Source organism: Crocuta crocuta, unplaced genomic scaffold, assembly GCF_008692635.1.
Source record: "Crocuta crocuta isolate KB4526 unplaced genomic scaffold, BGI_CrCroc_1.0 scaffold118, whole genome shotgun sequence".
Lineage (NCBI taxonomy): Eukaryota > Metazoa > Chordata > Mammalia > Carnivora > Hyaenidae > Crocuta > Crocuta crocuta.
This window is the reverse complement of record NW_027551558.1, coordinates 15709112-15728492: the sequence shown is the minus strand read 5'-3', so window position 1 is coordinate 15728492 and position 19381 is coordinate 15709112. Positions and strand designations below refer to the sequence as shown.

At 35.7% G+C, this 19381-nt stretch overlaps 1 protein-coding gene across 13 annotated transcripts in view; it reads left to right on the top strand.

Moving 5' to 3' along the window:
- The window catches only part of NRXN1 (neurexin 1), a 1134059-nt gene that overhangs the window by 990315 nt on the left and 124363 nt on the right, over positions 1-19381 (top strand). For 8 of the 13 annotated variants that reach the window (XM_077749163.1, XM_077749165.1, XM_077749164.1 and 5 more), the window contains 2 exons: positions 6549-6638; positions 8034-8353. In XM_077749163.1, the coding sequence (XP_077605289.1) occupies positions 6549-6638; positions 8034-8353 (410 nt within the window). The remainder of the gene's footprint in view (positions 1-6548; positions 6639-8033; positions 8354-19381) is intronic. The other 5 variants (XM_077749167.1, XM_077749171.1, XM_077749170.1 and 2 more) reach the window with 1 other exon arrangement.

The following is a 19381-nucleotide window of genomic DNA, read 5'->3' as shown; positions in this document are numbered from 1 at the left end:
AAATAAATATATATATATATATATAATATATATAATCAATATATTAAAAATGTTACTGATTTTTGGCTCTTGAAGAATAAATATCATAGGGCTATGCAAGAAATACCCCTACTGGATTATTTTCCTTTGAGGAATTATTTATCAAGTTGTTACCTTGTGCCCAGCATGTGCTATACACAAGGTATATAGCAATGAACAGATATATTGGATCCTTTGCTTGCAAGGAATCTAAAATCTAGAATCTAGAATCAACTTTGTCACGATTATAGACGCTGCTATTAAGTGTTATAACAATGCATAATGGAAAGCTCTAAGCTAATTTGGTGGAGGGGGTGCATAGGGGATGCTTCCTGGAGAAACATCTAAGTTAATATTTAAGAGGAAAATCGATTGGCCAGACTCAGACATACGTGTGTGTGTGTGTGTGTGTGTGTGTGTGTGTGTGTGTGTACACATTTATATTTATGTTGGGAGTGGGTGAGAGTGTTAGAAGTACACATAGATACAGGAAACTTGCAAAGCAAATAAAATGGCATTGTTAAAAACAATTAGCTCCTCTAAAGGAATTGAAAGAAGTACAGAATGACTAGAATTTAAAGCATTAGAAGTAAGTGGTTCAAGAGAAAGTTGGAGGAGTCAGGAGACAAATAGATGCATATGTTGCATATGATATAGCAAACAATGTAACACACAAGACAGATATTTTCATTAGAATAGCTATGTTCTTTCACAAGTTTGTTCCTCAAAGAATCAATGATGTTCAAAATCTACTTATTTGAAACATTACCAGCTACATTAGGTATTACTGTATTAGAATGGTTTGCATAACAATGACACATACAACATTTAGTTGGAAATTATGTGATAATGCTGCTTTTAAAGTTGGAGTAATTTTACAAAACTATGTTAAACATTTACTTTAATTTCTGGGTCTAGGCGTATCCAAATAACATGTTCTCATTTAAAAGCAAAAGGACTAAAAACAAACTCCTCATCTTCTCTGGAAATATATATAGCTTTTCAGAATGCTTTTGTATTTCCCAAAGTTCAAAACTCAGGAAAAAAAGAAGGCTTCAGAAGAAACAATCATCTTTGTTGTTACTTCCATACTATTTTGGACAAAATGTTAGGTTCATAGCATTGCTTTATTTTTTTCCCACAAGTGTTTATTTTGTCATATCGAAACTGACACTTTTGTTTCTGAGGAGACATTACACATCAGAGGTGAAGATTTATGAAAATGAGAGGAGAAAAACTATGTATTAGCAAAGTTCCCATAGCTTTTCTCTATTGACCAGTAGTCATAAAAATAATGATTACAATTTTATTTCTCTTTGTTCTCAGAGTCCCACAATGAAATTTAACTACAAGTCAAGGATTTGAGTTTTATTACTCCTTGCTGCTTACCGTGATTCTTTGAAATTACTCTCATTTCCTTGAAGTCTGCTGGTTTATACAAAATTAATATTCTATAGTATGACCCACTATTATTGCTTAGGTGAGAAAATGAAACTATCTGGGATTCAGTCAAAATAAAGAATGTGGCACTCTGAGTCTGAATGATTAGATTTTCCTTTTTAATCTACACCCCTGGAACCTTGTTAGAAATACCCATTACATTTAGCACTTTCTACCAAAATGGCCATTCCAAATAGAGCTTGCACCTAGACATTGATTCTGGTGAAGGGAAGCCTGCCTTTTGTCAAAAATACTAAATTCTGAAACTAATATAATGTTATGTATTAATTACAGTCCAGTGAAAAATTAGTTAATGAAAAAATGGTGAATCCTCTTGCAAATCAAAGAAAAATAAACCCAGGTTTTACATACTGTTTTGTTGCTTGGAAATTACTTCAACAGAGACATGTATGTCACTGGTGACATTTTCAGTGGAGGTTGCCAACACATGTAACCCACATAAAATCCACTGGAGGAAAAATAAAATAAAAGGACAACCTCATTCTACCTTTGTTAGGGTGAAGGAAGTATGCAGACAAATTATATTTTAACTATTTGGTGAGAATTTCTGTTACCATAAACTTAATTTTTATAGGCTCAATAGATTGCTCTGTTGATTTGTATGCTTCTTGAAAAGTTCAGATTCTTCTTGGACCCTTTAATAATTTCAAAATGAATAGGTCTTTTATAAGTGGGTCATTATTACTATATCATAATCTCTGATTTAGGAAACTTAAAGATGAAAATAGCTTCTCCCAAAGATTCTCCTTTGACAGGTACATTCCACTGATTTTTAATCTCTCCTGTCCTCTGATCATGCTCAGAAGGACTGTGTAATGTTTCTACACACCAGCATGTTTGGTATTAGATCCCAACCCTTTCCAAAGTAAAGAAAAGGTCATTGGAAATTATATTTATCTTTGACCTTTCCCATTCAAATTGGTTGTTTTATGTCCTTAATACTATATGCTAAGTTTAGATGTATTATCCAACTATGGCAAGGATTAAAAATGAACACAGTCATACCAAATTATTGGTTGTTTTGTAAATAACATATTATTATGAATTTGTGAAGAAAGAAATACATTTTGAGCAATATATAAAAATAATATACCTCAATAATGACTTTTCATATGAAGCTTGTTAATGAAAATCATGAGGTACTGGCAACATGTAGGTTTATTCCCGGTGAACCTAAACAATCTGAGCTATTTTATACCAATAGAATTCATCTGTCAAAAAGACATTATCACAGTACTCTATGTAGATTGGTCTTTGTTTGGTTGATAGTGTATTAATATATAATTTTGTCACAAGAGAAGTCATTAATTTTTTATTCTAGTAGTAGAACAAACAATTTGGAAACTAAAGTAAGCATACATTGAACATAGGGGTGCCTGGGTGGCTCAGTCGGTTAAGCGTCTGACTTCAGCTCAGGTCGTGATCTCACAGCTCATGAGTTTGAGCCCCATGTCGGGCTCTGTGGTGACACCTCAGAGCATGGAGCCTGCTTTGGATTCTGTGTCTCCCTCTCTGCCCCTCTCCTGCTTATGTTCTGCCTCACTCTCTCTCTCTCAAAAATAAATAAACATTTAAGTTCCTTCTAATCCNTAAAAAAAATAAAAAATAAAATAACTTAAAAAAATAAAAAAATAAACATTAAAAAATTTTTAAACCATATATTGAACTGAAGTGAGCACCATCTGATTTCCCATCCATTACTTCAACAAAGACTAGCCTGTGGTTTGATTTCAAAATCAAACCTTTCTTTTAAAAAAAGTCTCTGAACCAGAAGGCATCTGATAGTCATGGTGATGGGATTGTATGGCCCTGTTCGTGTGGCTACCTTTTTTAAAATTATTACATCTTTTTATACCTATTTCTGCTGCCTATTCATTTTTCTCTTTATTATTGTTGTAGATTGATCTTTGTTATTCATTGAAAATAAGGGTATTTTTATTGTTTTAGCTGATTCTCATCATGGATCTTTAAAAGCTACTGTTGACTTAAATCATGTCATATCCAATTACAATAATTGCCCTGTGAGTGCCAAAGGCATGAGAGCAAATTTTATATACCTGTGTACATATGTATTTATGTGTTTTTATGTGCTCTTTTTCTAAGTTATTCAAAAAGAATATACAAAGCTGTCAGTTCTCTCCACCTGTCTTACTGAGGGCTTTTCTGCTTCCCGTACTATAAAAACTATGATTACTTATTTTGTGGCATGAGGCAGTTATTAAGCAAATAAAGAACTGATTGTGTGGAAGTTCGAGTCAGTGACCATCATTAAAAGAGGTAAAATTATAAATGAAAGATGTGATATCTCATATCACATGAAAGTCAAATGGAAGCTCATCTGTGCCATCTGTTCTCTGGGCAGAGTATTTACTTTCTTTTTCTTGTGAATGTTGTTAGGCTATAGGGTGAGATGATGGTTCCATCCATCATCAACTATGAAAATTAAAGACAAGATTTCCTTCACTAACTCAATCTACAGATATTTCACAGGAAGTTATATGATAGGTAATGTGCTATCACCGAGAATATAACAATTAATGGCACACACAATACCTGACCTGATGGAACTTCAGAGTTCAGAGGGAAAATATTTATTGAATATGCAGTTATAAGGTCACTGCCTGATTCCAAAGGGCATGTGTCAGGTGCTAGGGAAACATGCAGTCAAGTGTCTTAATCTAACTTGTTGACAAATAGGAAAGACCTCCTGAGGAAATAATGCTTCTATCAAGAAGATTCCATTAATGAGTCATGTTTGGCTAAGGGAAAATGGAAATGGGATGAGAGTGAGGAAGAGTATTTCAAATAAAGGAAGTTACAAGTGCAAAAGCCTAAGGAAAAAGCAGAGCCTTTCCATCCCATGAGGATGGAAAGAGGCTAGCAAGGCAGTGGCAGTCATGAGATGGGGAACAGGGGGTTGCGATTTTATACTAAAGGCAATGGGAAGGGTTATAACAAACAAAGGGCATGTTTAGATTTCATCTGACACATGGAGAATGGATGCAATTATTGAAGGGATGATTCAGGGAGGTCTGTTAATATACTGTAGTATAATTGGGCAACACGTGATTTGGAGCCTAAATTTGGGTGGTGTCTGAGGGAATAATGAATCATTTCTGATGATGGGGACTCTCTAGCATGAACAACAGCATAAGGAACCACTTACTTATAAAGTCATCAGAAAAGTTATAACAAAGTGAATTGATATAGGAGTTTTGGTGGACAAAGAAGTTAATAGAGCAAAGGGTATGTGTTTTTGAAAAAGTATTTCATGTTTGCCTATCAAATTATGCACAAACTTGTTGATCATATAAATCACGTATAAGCCAAAAACACATATTCATCATTCATCACACTGCCTTAAGATAACCAATATCATACCTTAGTGCATTTTACCAAATATATATATGTATGCAAGCACACAGATGAGAACACAAATTGTGTACTCTTTTAAAACAAAGATACGCTTGGAATTTATGCTATTTGTATCCTTGTTTGTTTTTTTTAGATTATCAATATATTAAAAATATCCCATAGAATAAAATACTATTTTATAACTTTTAAATAATCACATAACACAAAGAAATACATACTAATGTTTTTATTAAACTATATTTGGTACTACTTTGGTGTTTACATTTTTTTTTTAATTGAGTATAGTTGATTCACAATATTACATTCATTTCAGGTGTACATTTTAAATTAAGTACTAATATTAAATTTTAAATTAAGTACTAATATATGAAATATTTTAGTCAAATAGACATTCAAAGGACAATTTGATAAGGTCTAAATGATAGTTCTTTTCTTTTTCTTAAAAAAGAATGTGACCAATATAATGGTGGGTTTATTGTGGTAAGTATAGTATATAGTAAAAATAGTGTAAGATGACACAAGTATTCTGAGAAAAACTTGTATCTATTATTTTCTTGAGCAAAATGCTCCCGTCTTTTCTTGTCAGCAGTACTACTTTTCAGTGTTTGTTTCTCCTCTGAGTTTTTGCCAGGACATATTAGCTCAAATTCCATGTTAGTTAATTTTCACAGAATAGACAAACTTCTTGAAGTATTCACACTTGAGCACTGAGATGTCAGCCTGGTTTCTTCCTGAGTGCTTTATAGATCAGGAGTACGTTAATCTATTTGCAAGAATTATTCAAGGTCAGTTTAAACTGTGATTCTATCAGATAATGTATTGTTCAAAGAAGCGAGGCTTCCACTTAGTTTGAATCTGTGAGTAGGAACCACGGTTTGTGGATTGTATTTGTTTCTTACACTGTCATGCCTTTAGAATAGCTTAATAAAAGCAGAGACTTGAGAATAAAAAAAAAACCATTTCTTTCAAATGTTATACACTTCAGCATGTTAAGCTTTAAATGGAACTGAAGGACACTCAAATGAAGTCACTTTTGTCAAAGCCTTTTCCTATAATAACAAATTTGGATGATGCAAGATATATTCCCGTGTGATGTCCAAGTGATTGGTAAATCAATTTGTGTGGAATATACAAGAACTATTCAGACTTTGTGGTTTCCTTAAATGAGATGAATAAGAATTTCTATTTTCTGAATAGGACATAAAGTATTGTAGGCCTATTTTAGATTCTTCAGTGTGCCAAAGATGGTATTAAGTTTGGTGTTCATAAATTACTAGTCTGGAATAAGAGGTTGAATGTATTTTGAAAACTTAAACCTGTTTCACCTGAACATGTTTAACTAGTTAATAAGAAACATCAAAAAGACAAAACCCTGAGATCAATGGTCATTTTTTTGTAAAGCTATTATATGCTGTTTAAATTGGTTGTTCGGGTCTGTCTATAACATAAGTTCAATAACCTAGCTCAAATGCAGATTTCTAATTTTCAATTAACATAGGAATAATTTTGTTTGCTAAAATAAAATAAATGAATGAATGACAAGTCTGAAACATGAAATGTTCTAGGTAGAACTTTTTAAAATTCCAAATTTCAAAAAATCATGTGGCAACTGTATAGCTCAAGCTTTAAGTATTAACTTTTAACCTTTGACCTTACAGATTTTAACCAATGAAATGTCTCTTTAAACTTTAAAGGAAACAATGATAACGAGCGCCTGGCGATTGCTAGACAGCGAATTCCATATCGACTTGGTCGAGTAGTTGATGAATGGCTACTCGACAAAGGTAAAAAACATTGATTAAAACTTCAAATAAAAAAATAATTTGAACATAACCAAGTAGTACTTCATTGTAACACTAATAAACATAAAAAATAAATTTTCCGTAAAACTAAATTAAAAACAAATTTAAAACCGTAAAATGTAGATAGTAATATTTGCATACCTTGTATAATAATTTCTATACATTTTTAGACGTACCAGCTGTTTAATAATCTTACCCTGTTAACTTAAGGTTAAAGGGACTGTTAAATATAATCCACTAACTCAATCTATGAAGGTACTCACAGCAAGCATTAACCCAAAATGATAAATCATTCATAGATTATATTACATGTTCCAGCCTCTAAATTATTAACTAAAATATATGTAGTTCTGATATCTTTATTATGGTCCTGAAAAAAAACAAAACAAAACAAAACAAAACAAAAAAACTCTTGGTTTAAACTCTAGGCATCTTAAATAGTGGGCAATATGGATTGCCAGTCAAAATGAAGTCCCTTTAACGTTTGCAACCTTCTAAGAGCATTTGAGAACAAGCCCTAATTAAAACTGAACTTAAAGTTGTGTGCATGCTTTTTATGAGCAGAGAGCAATCTGCTAAAACCGGATACTCAATTTGATGATATTGGTACTGTTGCTGAGGATTGCTGTTTGATGGAAATGTGCCATAATTTCTCCATCGGTTTGTGTATCATTCCTGAAGCCGCTTTTTACATCTGAAGCTATTTTTTTTTCATTTTGTTTTGTTTTAATAGACTTGCTGAAAGCCAATCAGAAAAATATTTTTGGATATTTTTTTTGTCTCTGACATGCTCAGTGTAAACCATGCATTTCTTTTCAGTGTGATTGCCGGAAAAATAGAATAATTCAAATAAGAATGGACTATATCTTAAAAAAATTAACGTTTTCAAAGAATAGCATATAGATATATGTGGCCATTACATGAACTATGAAATTTTGATCATAAATTTAAAATTAGATTTAGCTGCTCTAGATTAGTTTCTACCAGTGATAATTTTAGAATGACAAATACTTGAAACATTAGCTATTTCACATTTTTTTTTTAAATTTGACAATTGAGACTTAAGAGAGCAATAGTATAAGATCTTGATGTAAAAGGGAAAAGGGATCCACTAAAATCTGATTTATCATATGTATCTTTGATTGGTCTTTTAGCAAAAACACTACATTTACAATACGTTGAGAATTTACAAATATTTGCCAATGATTATGCATTTCATGGACACCTCATTTATAAGCAATGAATTATGAGTCAAATGCCTCTCTTATAGTTTATTGCTCTCATTATCCACCCCATGAAAGATCTGTTTTATCATCCTTTGTAGAATGTAGAGTTCACAATCAACATTTTTGCATGTATGTAATATTATTTTTACAGGGCGTCAGCTCACAATCTTCAATAGCCAAGCAACCATAATAATTGGCGGGAAAGAGCAGGGCCAGCCCTTCCAGGGCCAGCTCTCTGGGCTTTACTACAATGGCTTGAAAGTTCTGAATATGGCAGCCGAAAATGATGCCAACATCGTCATAGTGGGAAATGTGAGACTTGTTGGTGAAGTGCCTTCCTCAATGACAACCGAGTCGACAGCCACTGCCATGCAGTCAGAGATGTCCACATCAATTATGGAGACCACCACAACCCTAGCTACTAGCACAGCCAGAAGAGGAAAGCCCCCTACAAAAGAACCCATTAGCCAGGTGAGTATGTGGATTTCATTCCTTTGTCTTGGAACTGTGGTTATGAAAGTAGAACTGTGGTTATGAAAGTGGGCTTTTCTGCATAAGTGTCTTTTCTAAAATGGGATTGTTTCTGACCTTAGGTGCTGTGGCTTTCTTTGAGTCTTGCTTAGCATAATATACTCAGTTTGAATGTGAAATTGGTATACGCGGTTTATCTGAGATTTGTGGATTTTCGTAAATTGCTTTGTGTTGGGTTGTTAGCTGCTAGCTGTTAGTCTTGATCAGTAACCTTGGTCTAGCCCAAGCTGAGTGGATTGTCTGCTAATTACACAGGGTTTTCACTTTTTAAGTTAAATAAACAAGTAAATTTGTGAAGTACTTGGAAGGCCTTCCAGGCTTAGTATATCATCAAAAGAAAATAAAGCAAATTTGAAGAGAAATCTCATACAAAACTTATATTGTATTTTAAAGTGTCATAATTTTGAATTGATAGTCATGTGGTTCTCATGGTGAATGATAGGGCTTCTCTTTTACTGTTGTTGAGATGGAAAATTATGCTCTGTCCTTCAAGTTTCTTCTAGATGGTCTAAAAATGATACAGATTAACAGGAGAAATCTGACATGAAGCAGACTAACAGGAGAAAAACAAACTAATTACTTCTACATAGTCTCAGTAATAAAACTGAGACCCAAAGAAATGACTAAGGCAGGCATATTTTATACTTTTTTAGACAAAGAAACATAAACCTGTAAGAAATTTATAGGGAAAAAAGAAACCCTTAGATTTGGGAACTTGTATTAGTAAGGAATTCTAAACAGGATTTGGGCTGGGGTAATAAATTAGTAAAAGTAACAAGGTTTGTGTATATAGCCTTCTTGGCTCTGTATTCCGAATGTCTGGTGATACGGATGCCTCTGTACCTTTCATATGAGAGAATTATCTCCGACTTTGTGAAGACAAAGGGACTTCATAGTGTTCTTACTCTGGCTGTTTCTTAGGTAACTCTAATTCAGAATAATCACTATACCTGCCCTTGACCCCCACACTGTCTATGAGAAAAATGCACTTAGTTTATCTGAAGATAACAACCCAAAATATGATGCTTAAAAACTGTCTTCAGCTTCCATATTTTGTATTATATGTGGTTAGCTGCCCTCACCTATAATCTTCTTCAGTGAACCTATGTCTCATGTCGAAGATATAATTTTAAATGTTGAACTTTCACAACTTAATGCAATCAGGGTATACTTAATGGTTACCTACTGTGCATCAGCACTGGCATTATATCAGTGAAGACTAAGGAAAAGAAATCTTATCTGCCTCAGAGAGTGCTATTAGAATATTACCAAAATGCTATTAAATGCTACTAGATCCCTACTGACATTTATAGCCTTTGTGTATGTTCTGTTGTTATTTCTTTCAGAATTGTGTGTCTCCTTGGCCTAAATTCTTTCCTTTTGTTTTGTTTCCTTCTGTCTCTTATAGAGGCCACATAAAGCTTTTCCAAATACATGATCCTAACTTTTCTAGAAAACTACATTCTAAAGAAACAAGAATGACACCAATTATTTTTACATTTCTTTTACTTCAGGTGTTTGAGATACACATGTCAAATTTGGAAAGAGAATAGAAGAAAGTGAATTCTATTCATATCAGCACCCTGTCTTCTAATTAACATATGTTTACCAGAGAAAGAAGAATAGATTTTGATTTTTACTTTCAATAGGAAGGAGCAAGAAGAACAGAATAGAAAGAGAGAAAATGTGTTAGGAAAAGAGAGATGATCAAAATTTTACAAATTCTGTAAATTCATAAAGGTAGTGTTACATATTATGGGCCGATATGCCCTTTCTGTCTGTCTCTGTCTCTCTCTCTCTGTGTCTCTTTCTTTCTTTCTCTCCCCTTTTATTTTTTTATTTGCATTTGGTCACAAAGTAAAATGAGCTGTCTCACGTGGTATTCATCAATATATATTTATTGATCATTCTACATGTGCCATACACTGTCGTGGGCACTAGGGATACATTAGCAACAATGAACAGAAACCCCTGTCCTTATGGAATATCCATTTCAGTAAGAATGTGTGCTCACAGTATAATCTTTCTGTTGATTTTTTTCAATCTTGTTTAGGTTTATAAGATTGTTAATAATAACACTTAGTCCTTAGTCCCTTGAATAAAGACTTGTGACTTTAGAACTTTACACAGATTTATGCATATTCAGCAGCTCCATTTGATATACTTTACTGATACTTCATTGATGATTTGTTATAGTTATTAGTATTTTATGATTTATTTAATAAACAAATTATTAGGGCGCCTAGTAGGCTCAGTCAGGTAAGCCTCCAACTCTTGACTTCAGCTTGGGTCGTGATCTCAAAGATCTGATGGCGCAGAGCCTGCTTTGGATTCTCTCTGCATCTCTCCCTCTATGCCCCTCCCCCACTCGTGTGTGCACACACTCTCACTCTCAGAATAAATAAGTAAACATAAAAAAATCAAGAAACAAGTTAGTAAGATGAGTTTGGTATAGAAAAATGAAACACAAAGCAATTGATAGACTGTTTCTTTTATATAAAATAAATCGTATGGGGGCATACTAGGACAATCAGAATTGGAAATATTCTTGAGAATAAAATTTGAAAGTATCAGAGATTTTTTTGTTAGTAGCCTTATTTCGTTATTAAAGAAATGACTGTTGCCTGAGCTCCTAGGTAAACCAGATGTATCCCAAAATAAAGAAAGACTTACCAGCCTTTTCTAAAATGTATTTTATGAATTAGTGACTGGTTTTTATTAAGAAATTCTGTTTTAAAACATACAAAATGGCTATTGCATTTGCAAGTACAATTTCTAAATACCTAGAAATAAGGAAATAAAAAGTTTCCATTTTATAGTAGTAATTAGTGTAAAAGGAAAACACTTAGCTACCCATTAATTTCCAGTGAAATGTTTCTCTTTTATTATAAACTATTATTTGTTTAAAGACGGCAGTGGTTTATAGAAGTAAATGATCTAATCAATTAGTGATTATTTGGTTCATTTGAGGAGGTATTGACTTAAATAAAAGATTACTAGGTTCATTAAAAATAGATATTTTAAATCTTTAGATTTTTAGCAGACCAATAACAGCAATTAAATAGTTCAGATTAATGTGCTACAAATACTCACTTGTGGAATAGTGTTTTCAGGTTGGACCAGTAAGTTTTGAAATTATCTTTTATAATGATATCTATCTGATTTCAGGTAATCAGGTGTGCATGTGGGGGAAAAAACTACTAAGGACAAATGCAAATTACGTATCCTTAAGTAACAGTAATTTGTTGCACATTTTCTTTACCTCATAATTGATTTTTCAATTGCCTTTCAATTAAGAAGAGACCACTGTTATATGTAGAATTTAAACTATCCACTAGAATTGTCAAAATCCTAGAAGTTTAAATAATAAAAGAGCAATTTATAATGCTGAATCCTGGACTATATAACCTTTCACCCATTTTTGTAAATTGGATGAAGCATCTTCCTTTAAATCCTGCCCATAGTGGCCATATCTGCCTGCTTTTATCAACCATCTTCCTAAATTGTGTACCAAGAAGGGTTATTTTATTTTTCAAAAGCCATACTGGACTGTTTCCTCAGTCAAAGTATATTTTCCTCAGTGATAACACTGAGCCACTTAAGCTACAATGGCAGTGTACCTTGGGGTGATTGTATGTTTTAGAACTATGGAAACAGATTTTTGGTCGAGAAAAATTAAATTGGATTCACTTCAAATAGATGAGATGAGGTTTGTTCATCCATCCTGCAGGGCAAGTAGTAGGGAAGAAATGTATTTTCGCTTTTTACAGAGTCAGAGAATTTTTATAAAATAGTCCTCATCAAAATGTCACCCAATAGGATCCTGTTTACTTTCCTACTTAGAAGTAAATACGCTTTTTAAAAAAGTTTTTCCTCTGATGATCAAACTTGAAACTGATGTTTACTTTAGAAAAACATGATTCATATCATGAAATAATGAGGACATTTACCAACCTTTGGATTAAGTGGCTTTTTAAAAAAAAACAAGTGAAGNATTTATTTCTAGGAGAGAGAGAGAGAGAGAGACAGTGTAAGCAGGGGAGGGTCAGAGAGAGAGGGAGTCACAGACTGAAACAGGCTCCAGGCTCCGAGCTGGCAGTCAGCACAGAGCCCGACGCGGGGCTCGAACCCACGAACCGCGAGATCATGACCTAAGCGAAAGCCGGACGCTTAACCGACTGAGCCACCCAGGCGCCCCAAAAGAGACGCTTTCTATAAGGCTACTCTCAGAAAACACATATTTGCAAATAATGGCTAGTAAGATTTCTTGCGATTCTCGGAGCTTCTTGGGATTAGGACCAGGAGTGTCATGCAAGATTTTTGGCTTCTAAGTGTTTCCTCTTCTGAATAATCTGGCAATGTCTCAAGACGTATATGTAGCTTTATGTAAATGAGGAAAAGTAAGCCAGCATGCAAAGGGCAATATTCATTCCCTTTGGATGTAGTCTGTAATGAAAAGAAAGTGAAACTGTGCTATTTATTTTGTGATCAAAATTGTGACATTTATTCTGTTCTAGTCTTTGAATCACTTTTTGCAGTCTTTTGGTTCTTTTCTTCAAGACTATTTTACAAGCTGTATACATACTGTAGTGAATATGGATCCATAGAAATGTCTTTTACTTAGAGGGAATATAAGAGAAGGGAAAGAACACAGTAAATCATGAGAACTGGATTCCCCTTTGACACACCGCCTACCTTGTTGTGTAGCTTGGGCAGCTTGGTTACCATGGCTACACTTTGGCTTTACTACCTCTCTAAGTGGGTTAACTAAGAATCTCTTGAATTGTATTCAGCTCTACAGTGATACTGGTGAAGATGCTCTTAATTACATCTTCTGATGATTATTTAACAAAGCATAGATTTCACCCTGAACAGGGTGGCCATACCTCTCGGCTGGCCTATTTAGTTCCTGTGCACATCTGGTATACTCATATAATTATTAATGGTATCCTTTTTTGAGTTTCGGAAGCATTCCATTTTGGTCTCTATATTGAACTTTTACAGTATATATAAAATCTATCTTGGCAAAAAATCACACTTCATAAGAATAGTAAATAGCAAAGCCTTGTCCTTGACATTCAGTGGAGCAACTGACTCTGCTCTCCTTACCTGGTTTTGAGAGTCCATGGCCTTTTTCATCTTCTTTTTATCTTATTTCAAAAACCTTGAGAAAGGAAAGAAAACGAGGCTTTGAAAGATTCTGATTTTTGACTGGAGGGACTATAGCTTGAAACTCCTAGTAAGAAATTGTAGAGTAGAGCAGAATCAGTAAATATGAGTGAAATATATTGGAGCAATTCTGTGGTTCCAGTTAGGCTTTTACAGAGTGGATATAACAAACCCACTCAAGAAAAGGAACTGTTAAGGATTTAAAAGCATTGATAGGTTGTCAGAAACATGTATATTTGACATACACAGTGTCCTACTGATTTGACAGCGTTTGATTCCTATGGAATGTTCTGAAAAGAAACCCAATTAGTTTTCAAGCAAGAAAAAAGTATTTGAATATATTGGACACTGCTGTTGCTTCCTGGCAGAAGTGGAGATGCTCATAAAAAATTAATACTATTTGTTTGAAAAACGTAAGCAGAGTACACACACATTTCCATGAAAAATATTTAAAACTAACAAAATACATTTTGTAACTTCAAAGAAAAAATTTTATTTTTTATTAAAAATATTAATTAACCTCAGTTTTATCTTCATTATAAAAAAATAATTGCATTACTTATAATTATATGTCTTCCTGATAACCACTCTGCATTTTAAAATACTGGTGACATGAATAATTAATTTTATTTTTGCTAGTCCAGTCATTCTGCTGAATTCACTTAAATTAATATACATTTTTATAGCAAATTTTAGTGCATATTGGAAAGTAAAACACTCCAGTGTAGATTTTAAAATTTATACAAAGGAGCATCCTCCTGAAATGAATGGTGCCAAGTAAGAGAGGTATAAGGCATTGTAATTTTAAATGTAGGGAAACAACTGCTACATAGGTGCTTTTCTCCATCATTGCTGGTAAGCGAAAGTGCCAGGGCATATACATTTTCAAGAGTTTGTCTTAAGAAAATTCTTCTGCTTGGTGCATTTTCTTTAGGACATGGAGATTTTACTGGATAAAAAGGTGTCCATATGGTAGATTCAACCTTGGTTTTGAGATATCTTCAGGCATAGCTAGTTCTAGATAAATAAATCCATCTATCCATTTACTCATCCACCCACCCATCTGTCCATTCATCCATCCATCCATCCATCCGTCCATCCATCCATCCATTCACTTAACACGTGTTTGCCGAGCCTTACTATATACCAGGCAATGTTCTGGTCACTGGAAATATAGCACTGAGCAAAATTAAACATTTATGCGCAAAGCTTACATTTTACTTTTTAAAATTTTTTAAATGCTTTTATTTATTTTTGAGAGAGAGACAGAGCAAGTGGGGGGAGGGGCAGAGAGAGAGAGGGAGACGCAGAATCCCTAGCAGGCTCTAGCCTCTGAGCTGTCAGCACAGAGCCCAATGCTGGGCTTGAACTCACAGGATGTGAGATCATGACCTCAGCGTAAGTTGGATGCTTAACTGACTGAGCCACCCACATGCCCCATAAATTTAAATTTTAGTTAAAGATGGGCATAAACATTAGAACAAATATCATACATGGGATGTTAAGTGCTATCGGAAAAAAACAGGAGAGGGGATGCTTATGCTAGGGAAGCGTGTGGGTATTAAATGGCAATCCATTTTGAATAGACATGTATAGATTATACTGATATAGGCATTGATTATAAGAGAATATTGGCATGTTAAAATTCAGACTTATTTTTAGATCCAGCAATATCATACCCTATGTGGATAGTGCTAGTGGCAACTAGCTGGTGTTTTAGGAAACTAGAACAAAGGTGACACCAAGATTTATCTTTTCTTTCTTTCTTCTTTTTTAAAATATTTTATTTATTTCTGAGAGAGGGAGAGAGACGGCATGAGCAGGGGAGGGTCAGAGAGAGAGGGAGATACAGACTCTGAAACAGGCTCCAGGCTCCGAGCTGGCAGTCAGCACAGAGCCCGACGCGGGGCTCGAACCCATGAACCGCGAGATAATGACCTAAGCGAAAATTGGACACTTAACCGACTAAGCCACCCAGGCGCCCCTCTTTCTTCTTTTTTAAAATATTTTATTTATTTCTGAGAGAGGGAGAGAGACGGCATGAGCAGGGGAGGGTCAGAGAGAGAGGGAGACATAGAATCCAAAACAGGCTCCAGGCCCTGAGCTAGCTGTCAGCACAGAGCCCGACGCGGGGCTCCAACGCTTAAACCATGAGATCATGACCTGAGCTGAAGTCGGATGCTCAATGGACTGAGCCATCCAGGCACCCCACTTTCTTCTTTCTTTTAAATGAGGGACATCTTGGGCTAGGGCCAAGACCTGGTGTAGGTGGGTGCAGTGGGGGAAAGCCCAAGAAAGTGTATTTAGAGAGCTCTGGGTATGCAGTGTGGCTTCAGGTGTGTGGAGGCAGTTAAGTGCAGGGAAAGGATGAGCCAGGATGGGCTAAGCATCCTGGCAGCTCAGAAGATGGTGGAATCAGCCCCAGGCACTGCTGCCAAGACCAGTCTTGCCAGAGAGAATCCCATCTCTCAAGATCTTGGGAGTCCCACACGCTGGCAGAGGTGTCCTGGGGTGAGAAACACTTGGGTGCACCAGGCCCCAGTCTCATCAGTAAGGAGGTCTGGCTCATGCCACCTATGAAAGCAAACCCAGGTCCTTTCTTAATGCTGCCCCCAACCTCACGTGGAGTCACAGTGAGGTGTCACTGCACCCCCAGGGGCCTGGTCAGGTCCAAGGGAGCAGGCTCTGGCCCAAAGGTTGTGCAGGAGTGGGATCATCCAAGGTCCACATGGGAGGAAATTGTTCGTATTTGCCATGCGTGGTCCTATGGACACCAGACTAACAAGAGCCTTGTTAATTAAATCAGAAATGTAAGCAAACTCTAGGGTATATATGTGTATGAAAAAAAGATGTCTTGGTATTATTATTGTTATTCTACATGTGAGAAAATTTAGAAACTACATAACTTACCCAAGACCATGCAGCCACTTTCCTTCCAGAGTATTTTAAGGTGATCTGGGCATTTGCTTTTAAGTATGGCTTGTGTTCAAAATCTTATTACTTTTTGTCTTCTTACATTCTTTTCTTTAAAAGATTGTTTATTTCGAGAGAGAGTGGGGAGGGGCCAGAGAGAGAATCCCAGGCAGGCTCCACACTGTCAGTGCAGAGCCTGATGCAGGGGCTCAGTCTCACAAAAAGTGAGATGATGACCTGAGCCAAAATCAAGAGTTGAACAATTAACTGAATGAGCCACCCAGGTGCCCCTGGGCCCCTTTTTCTCATATTCTTAGCCAGCTCAATGCCATCTCCACACAAGAGTCAGTTTGCTGTTTTGAAAATTGAAATACAGTCATGACATTCCCTTCTTGAATACAACCAGATATTTAGGATAAAAGTCAGCTTCCTTGGGATGATCGTCGGGATCCAACCTTCACAACAACCTCCTGTCTGCCTTTCTAGAGGGATTATCTCCACTCTCCTCCCTACCTTCCCTCACCCCACCTTCTGATTAAGTATTCACAGGGACCTCTAGAGGCATGCCATTTCACACCTTTGTGTCCTGTTATAAGGTGGGAGAGTGACAGTTAAATATCTCCCAAACTGAGAAGGCATTTTGACATTCTGAGACTGAAAAACAAAGCAGACCACTCCATACAGTTTACACAGAGTCATTTTCAGGGTAACTTACTGATAGGGAGGATCCGTTGGAAGAACAGCTATTCCCCACAAAATCTGGACATTAGTGTACCAATTATACAGTGTGAGGACATGTAGGAGGCCTTGTAGTGAGATCGAAGGGTTTGCATGTACCTCAAGGGACTTGCATGGACCTAATTGACACCTAGCATCTAATTGGATCTTGTGGCACCACCTGTGTGTCAAGAAGAGGAGAGATCATGTTATTTCTAGCAAATTTATGGAGACGTCCCCTATTCTGGCCCTGGCAGGCATTTGTAAGGTGTGCAGATTAATTTCCAGGGGGGTCCTGGATCATGCAGCTTCAGAGGAGTGAGTGAGCAGACGTGAACAAGACAGAGGCCTAAAGATGGACTCAGTATTGTCAGCTTCCCTACACCTTGGCATGGAAAGTCCTCTTCTTTCTTTATCTTCTTACCTCTCTCTTTCATGCTCTGCCCAGTCTCTCCCAGTCTGATTCTGCATACTGGAAAGTGACAGTCTGAAGAGGCAACACCAGCGTTGGCTGTAGGGGGCAGTATTGCATAGTGGTCAAGGGTATCAGCTCTGGAAGCAGGAATGCTGAGTCCATCTTTAGGCCTCTGTCTTGTTCACGTCTGCTCACTCCTCTACCTAAATTGTAGACTTAACTTTGGTCCCATGCTGACTAGGGGACCCTAGGCAAGTTATTTAGCCTCTTAATACGTGTTTCCCATCTACAAAATGGGGATTATGGCTTCACAAACTTATTGTGAGGATTCAATGAGTCAGTATACTATATGAACTGTATAAAATGACTGCTACTTGACAATTTTTTGTTATAAAACAATCAAAACTTCTGTGGTTCATCCTAAAATGTAAATAAATATAGCATCTCATACACGTGACCATTACACTCATGGGAGTTTTGCGTGGAAAATATTCTTTAGGTACAAAGTACAAGTTGAAGCATCTTTTTTACCTATAAAGGTATTTTTCTCTGCCCTTGAAGAAATAGCTCTGATTAAAAAAAAAAAGACAGAAAAAAAGAAATATGTCTGAATTGATGTTTCTGAATAAAAGTATCAACTGTGAGGCGTGTATAGAGCAGAAGTCTCTCGAGTGAGGTGTTCTCCATAGGGAGGCCATCCCATCCCCTAGAGCATGTGTGCGGAATGGAGAGAGGCAGGGGAAGACTTGTCACTGGCAGCTAGCGAGACAGGGCCATGAGAGCTGTACAGTCCGCAGTGAAAAACTGTATCCTCTAATCTCCATACCCTGCACCGTTTGTCTCAACAACAGCAATAATGGGGACCTCAAACTACTGTTGACTGAGCAGTCCAGAAATTTCCAATGCCTGTTTCCCAGCCATTCCCAAACAGAAACTAATTCAGAGTATGATACTGAATCTTGCAAATATGATTTCTGTGGCTGTCCTTGATAACATGTTTTGATTAAGGAGCTTAAAAACTCATGATATACTCCTTTTTCAACTGGGATATGAAAGACATCAAGCACTTCCAGCTGTGAATTAGGCTAAACTAGGTGTGGGATTTTTGATATAATCTCTTTTGATATAATCTTTATTAGCACTGGGGAAATAGAATGACAAGACTTTGTATCTAAGACTTCAGATGTGGCAGTAATTTTAGTGGGTATTTTCTCTGAAAGAACTGGTGATATTGTCACCTCTCTAATATTTTTAGTCTCTGTGGTAGGACACAGGAATATATTTCTATTAAATACTTACTTATGTCGAAGTAGCAAGAATATACCTTTATTTTCTTGTCTTAGTTTTAGTCAGTATTGCAAAGAATTTGTGCCATTTTATTATGTGAACTGATTTTCATATACATGGGTATGTTGTATTCTGTCGGTTTATTCCTCTTTTATATGTAGCAATAATTTTCATTGAGGGGAAGGAGAGAACAAATCATCTAAGCATAAAAAAAACAAAGATAATTATATGTGTATGTGTGTTAATAGTGCTTGCTTTTTTTCTTTAATGGTATATACAAAACAATGAGCTTTGTTCAATAAGCTAATGTCAAGGTTAAATTTAAATCTCTACAATAATTTCTAGAACCAATATTAGATTTTTTTATCTGTTGGCATCACTGAAAGTTTATCCAACAGTAAAAAATATATTAGCATCATTAGGCCAGAACCTCAAAAGAAGGGTTAGATAATTTATCTGTCTTTATA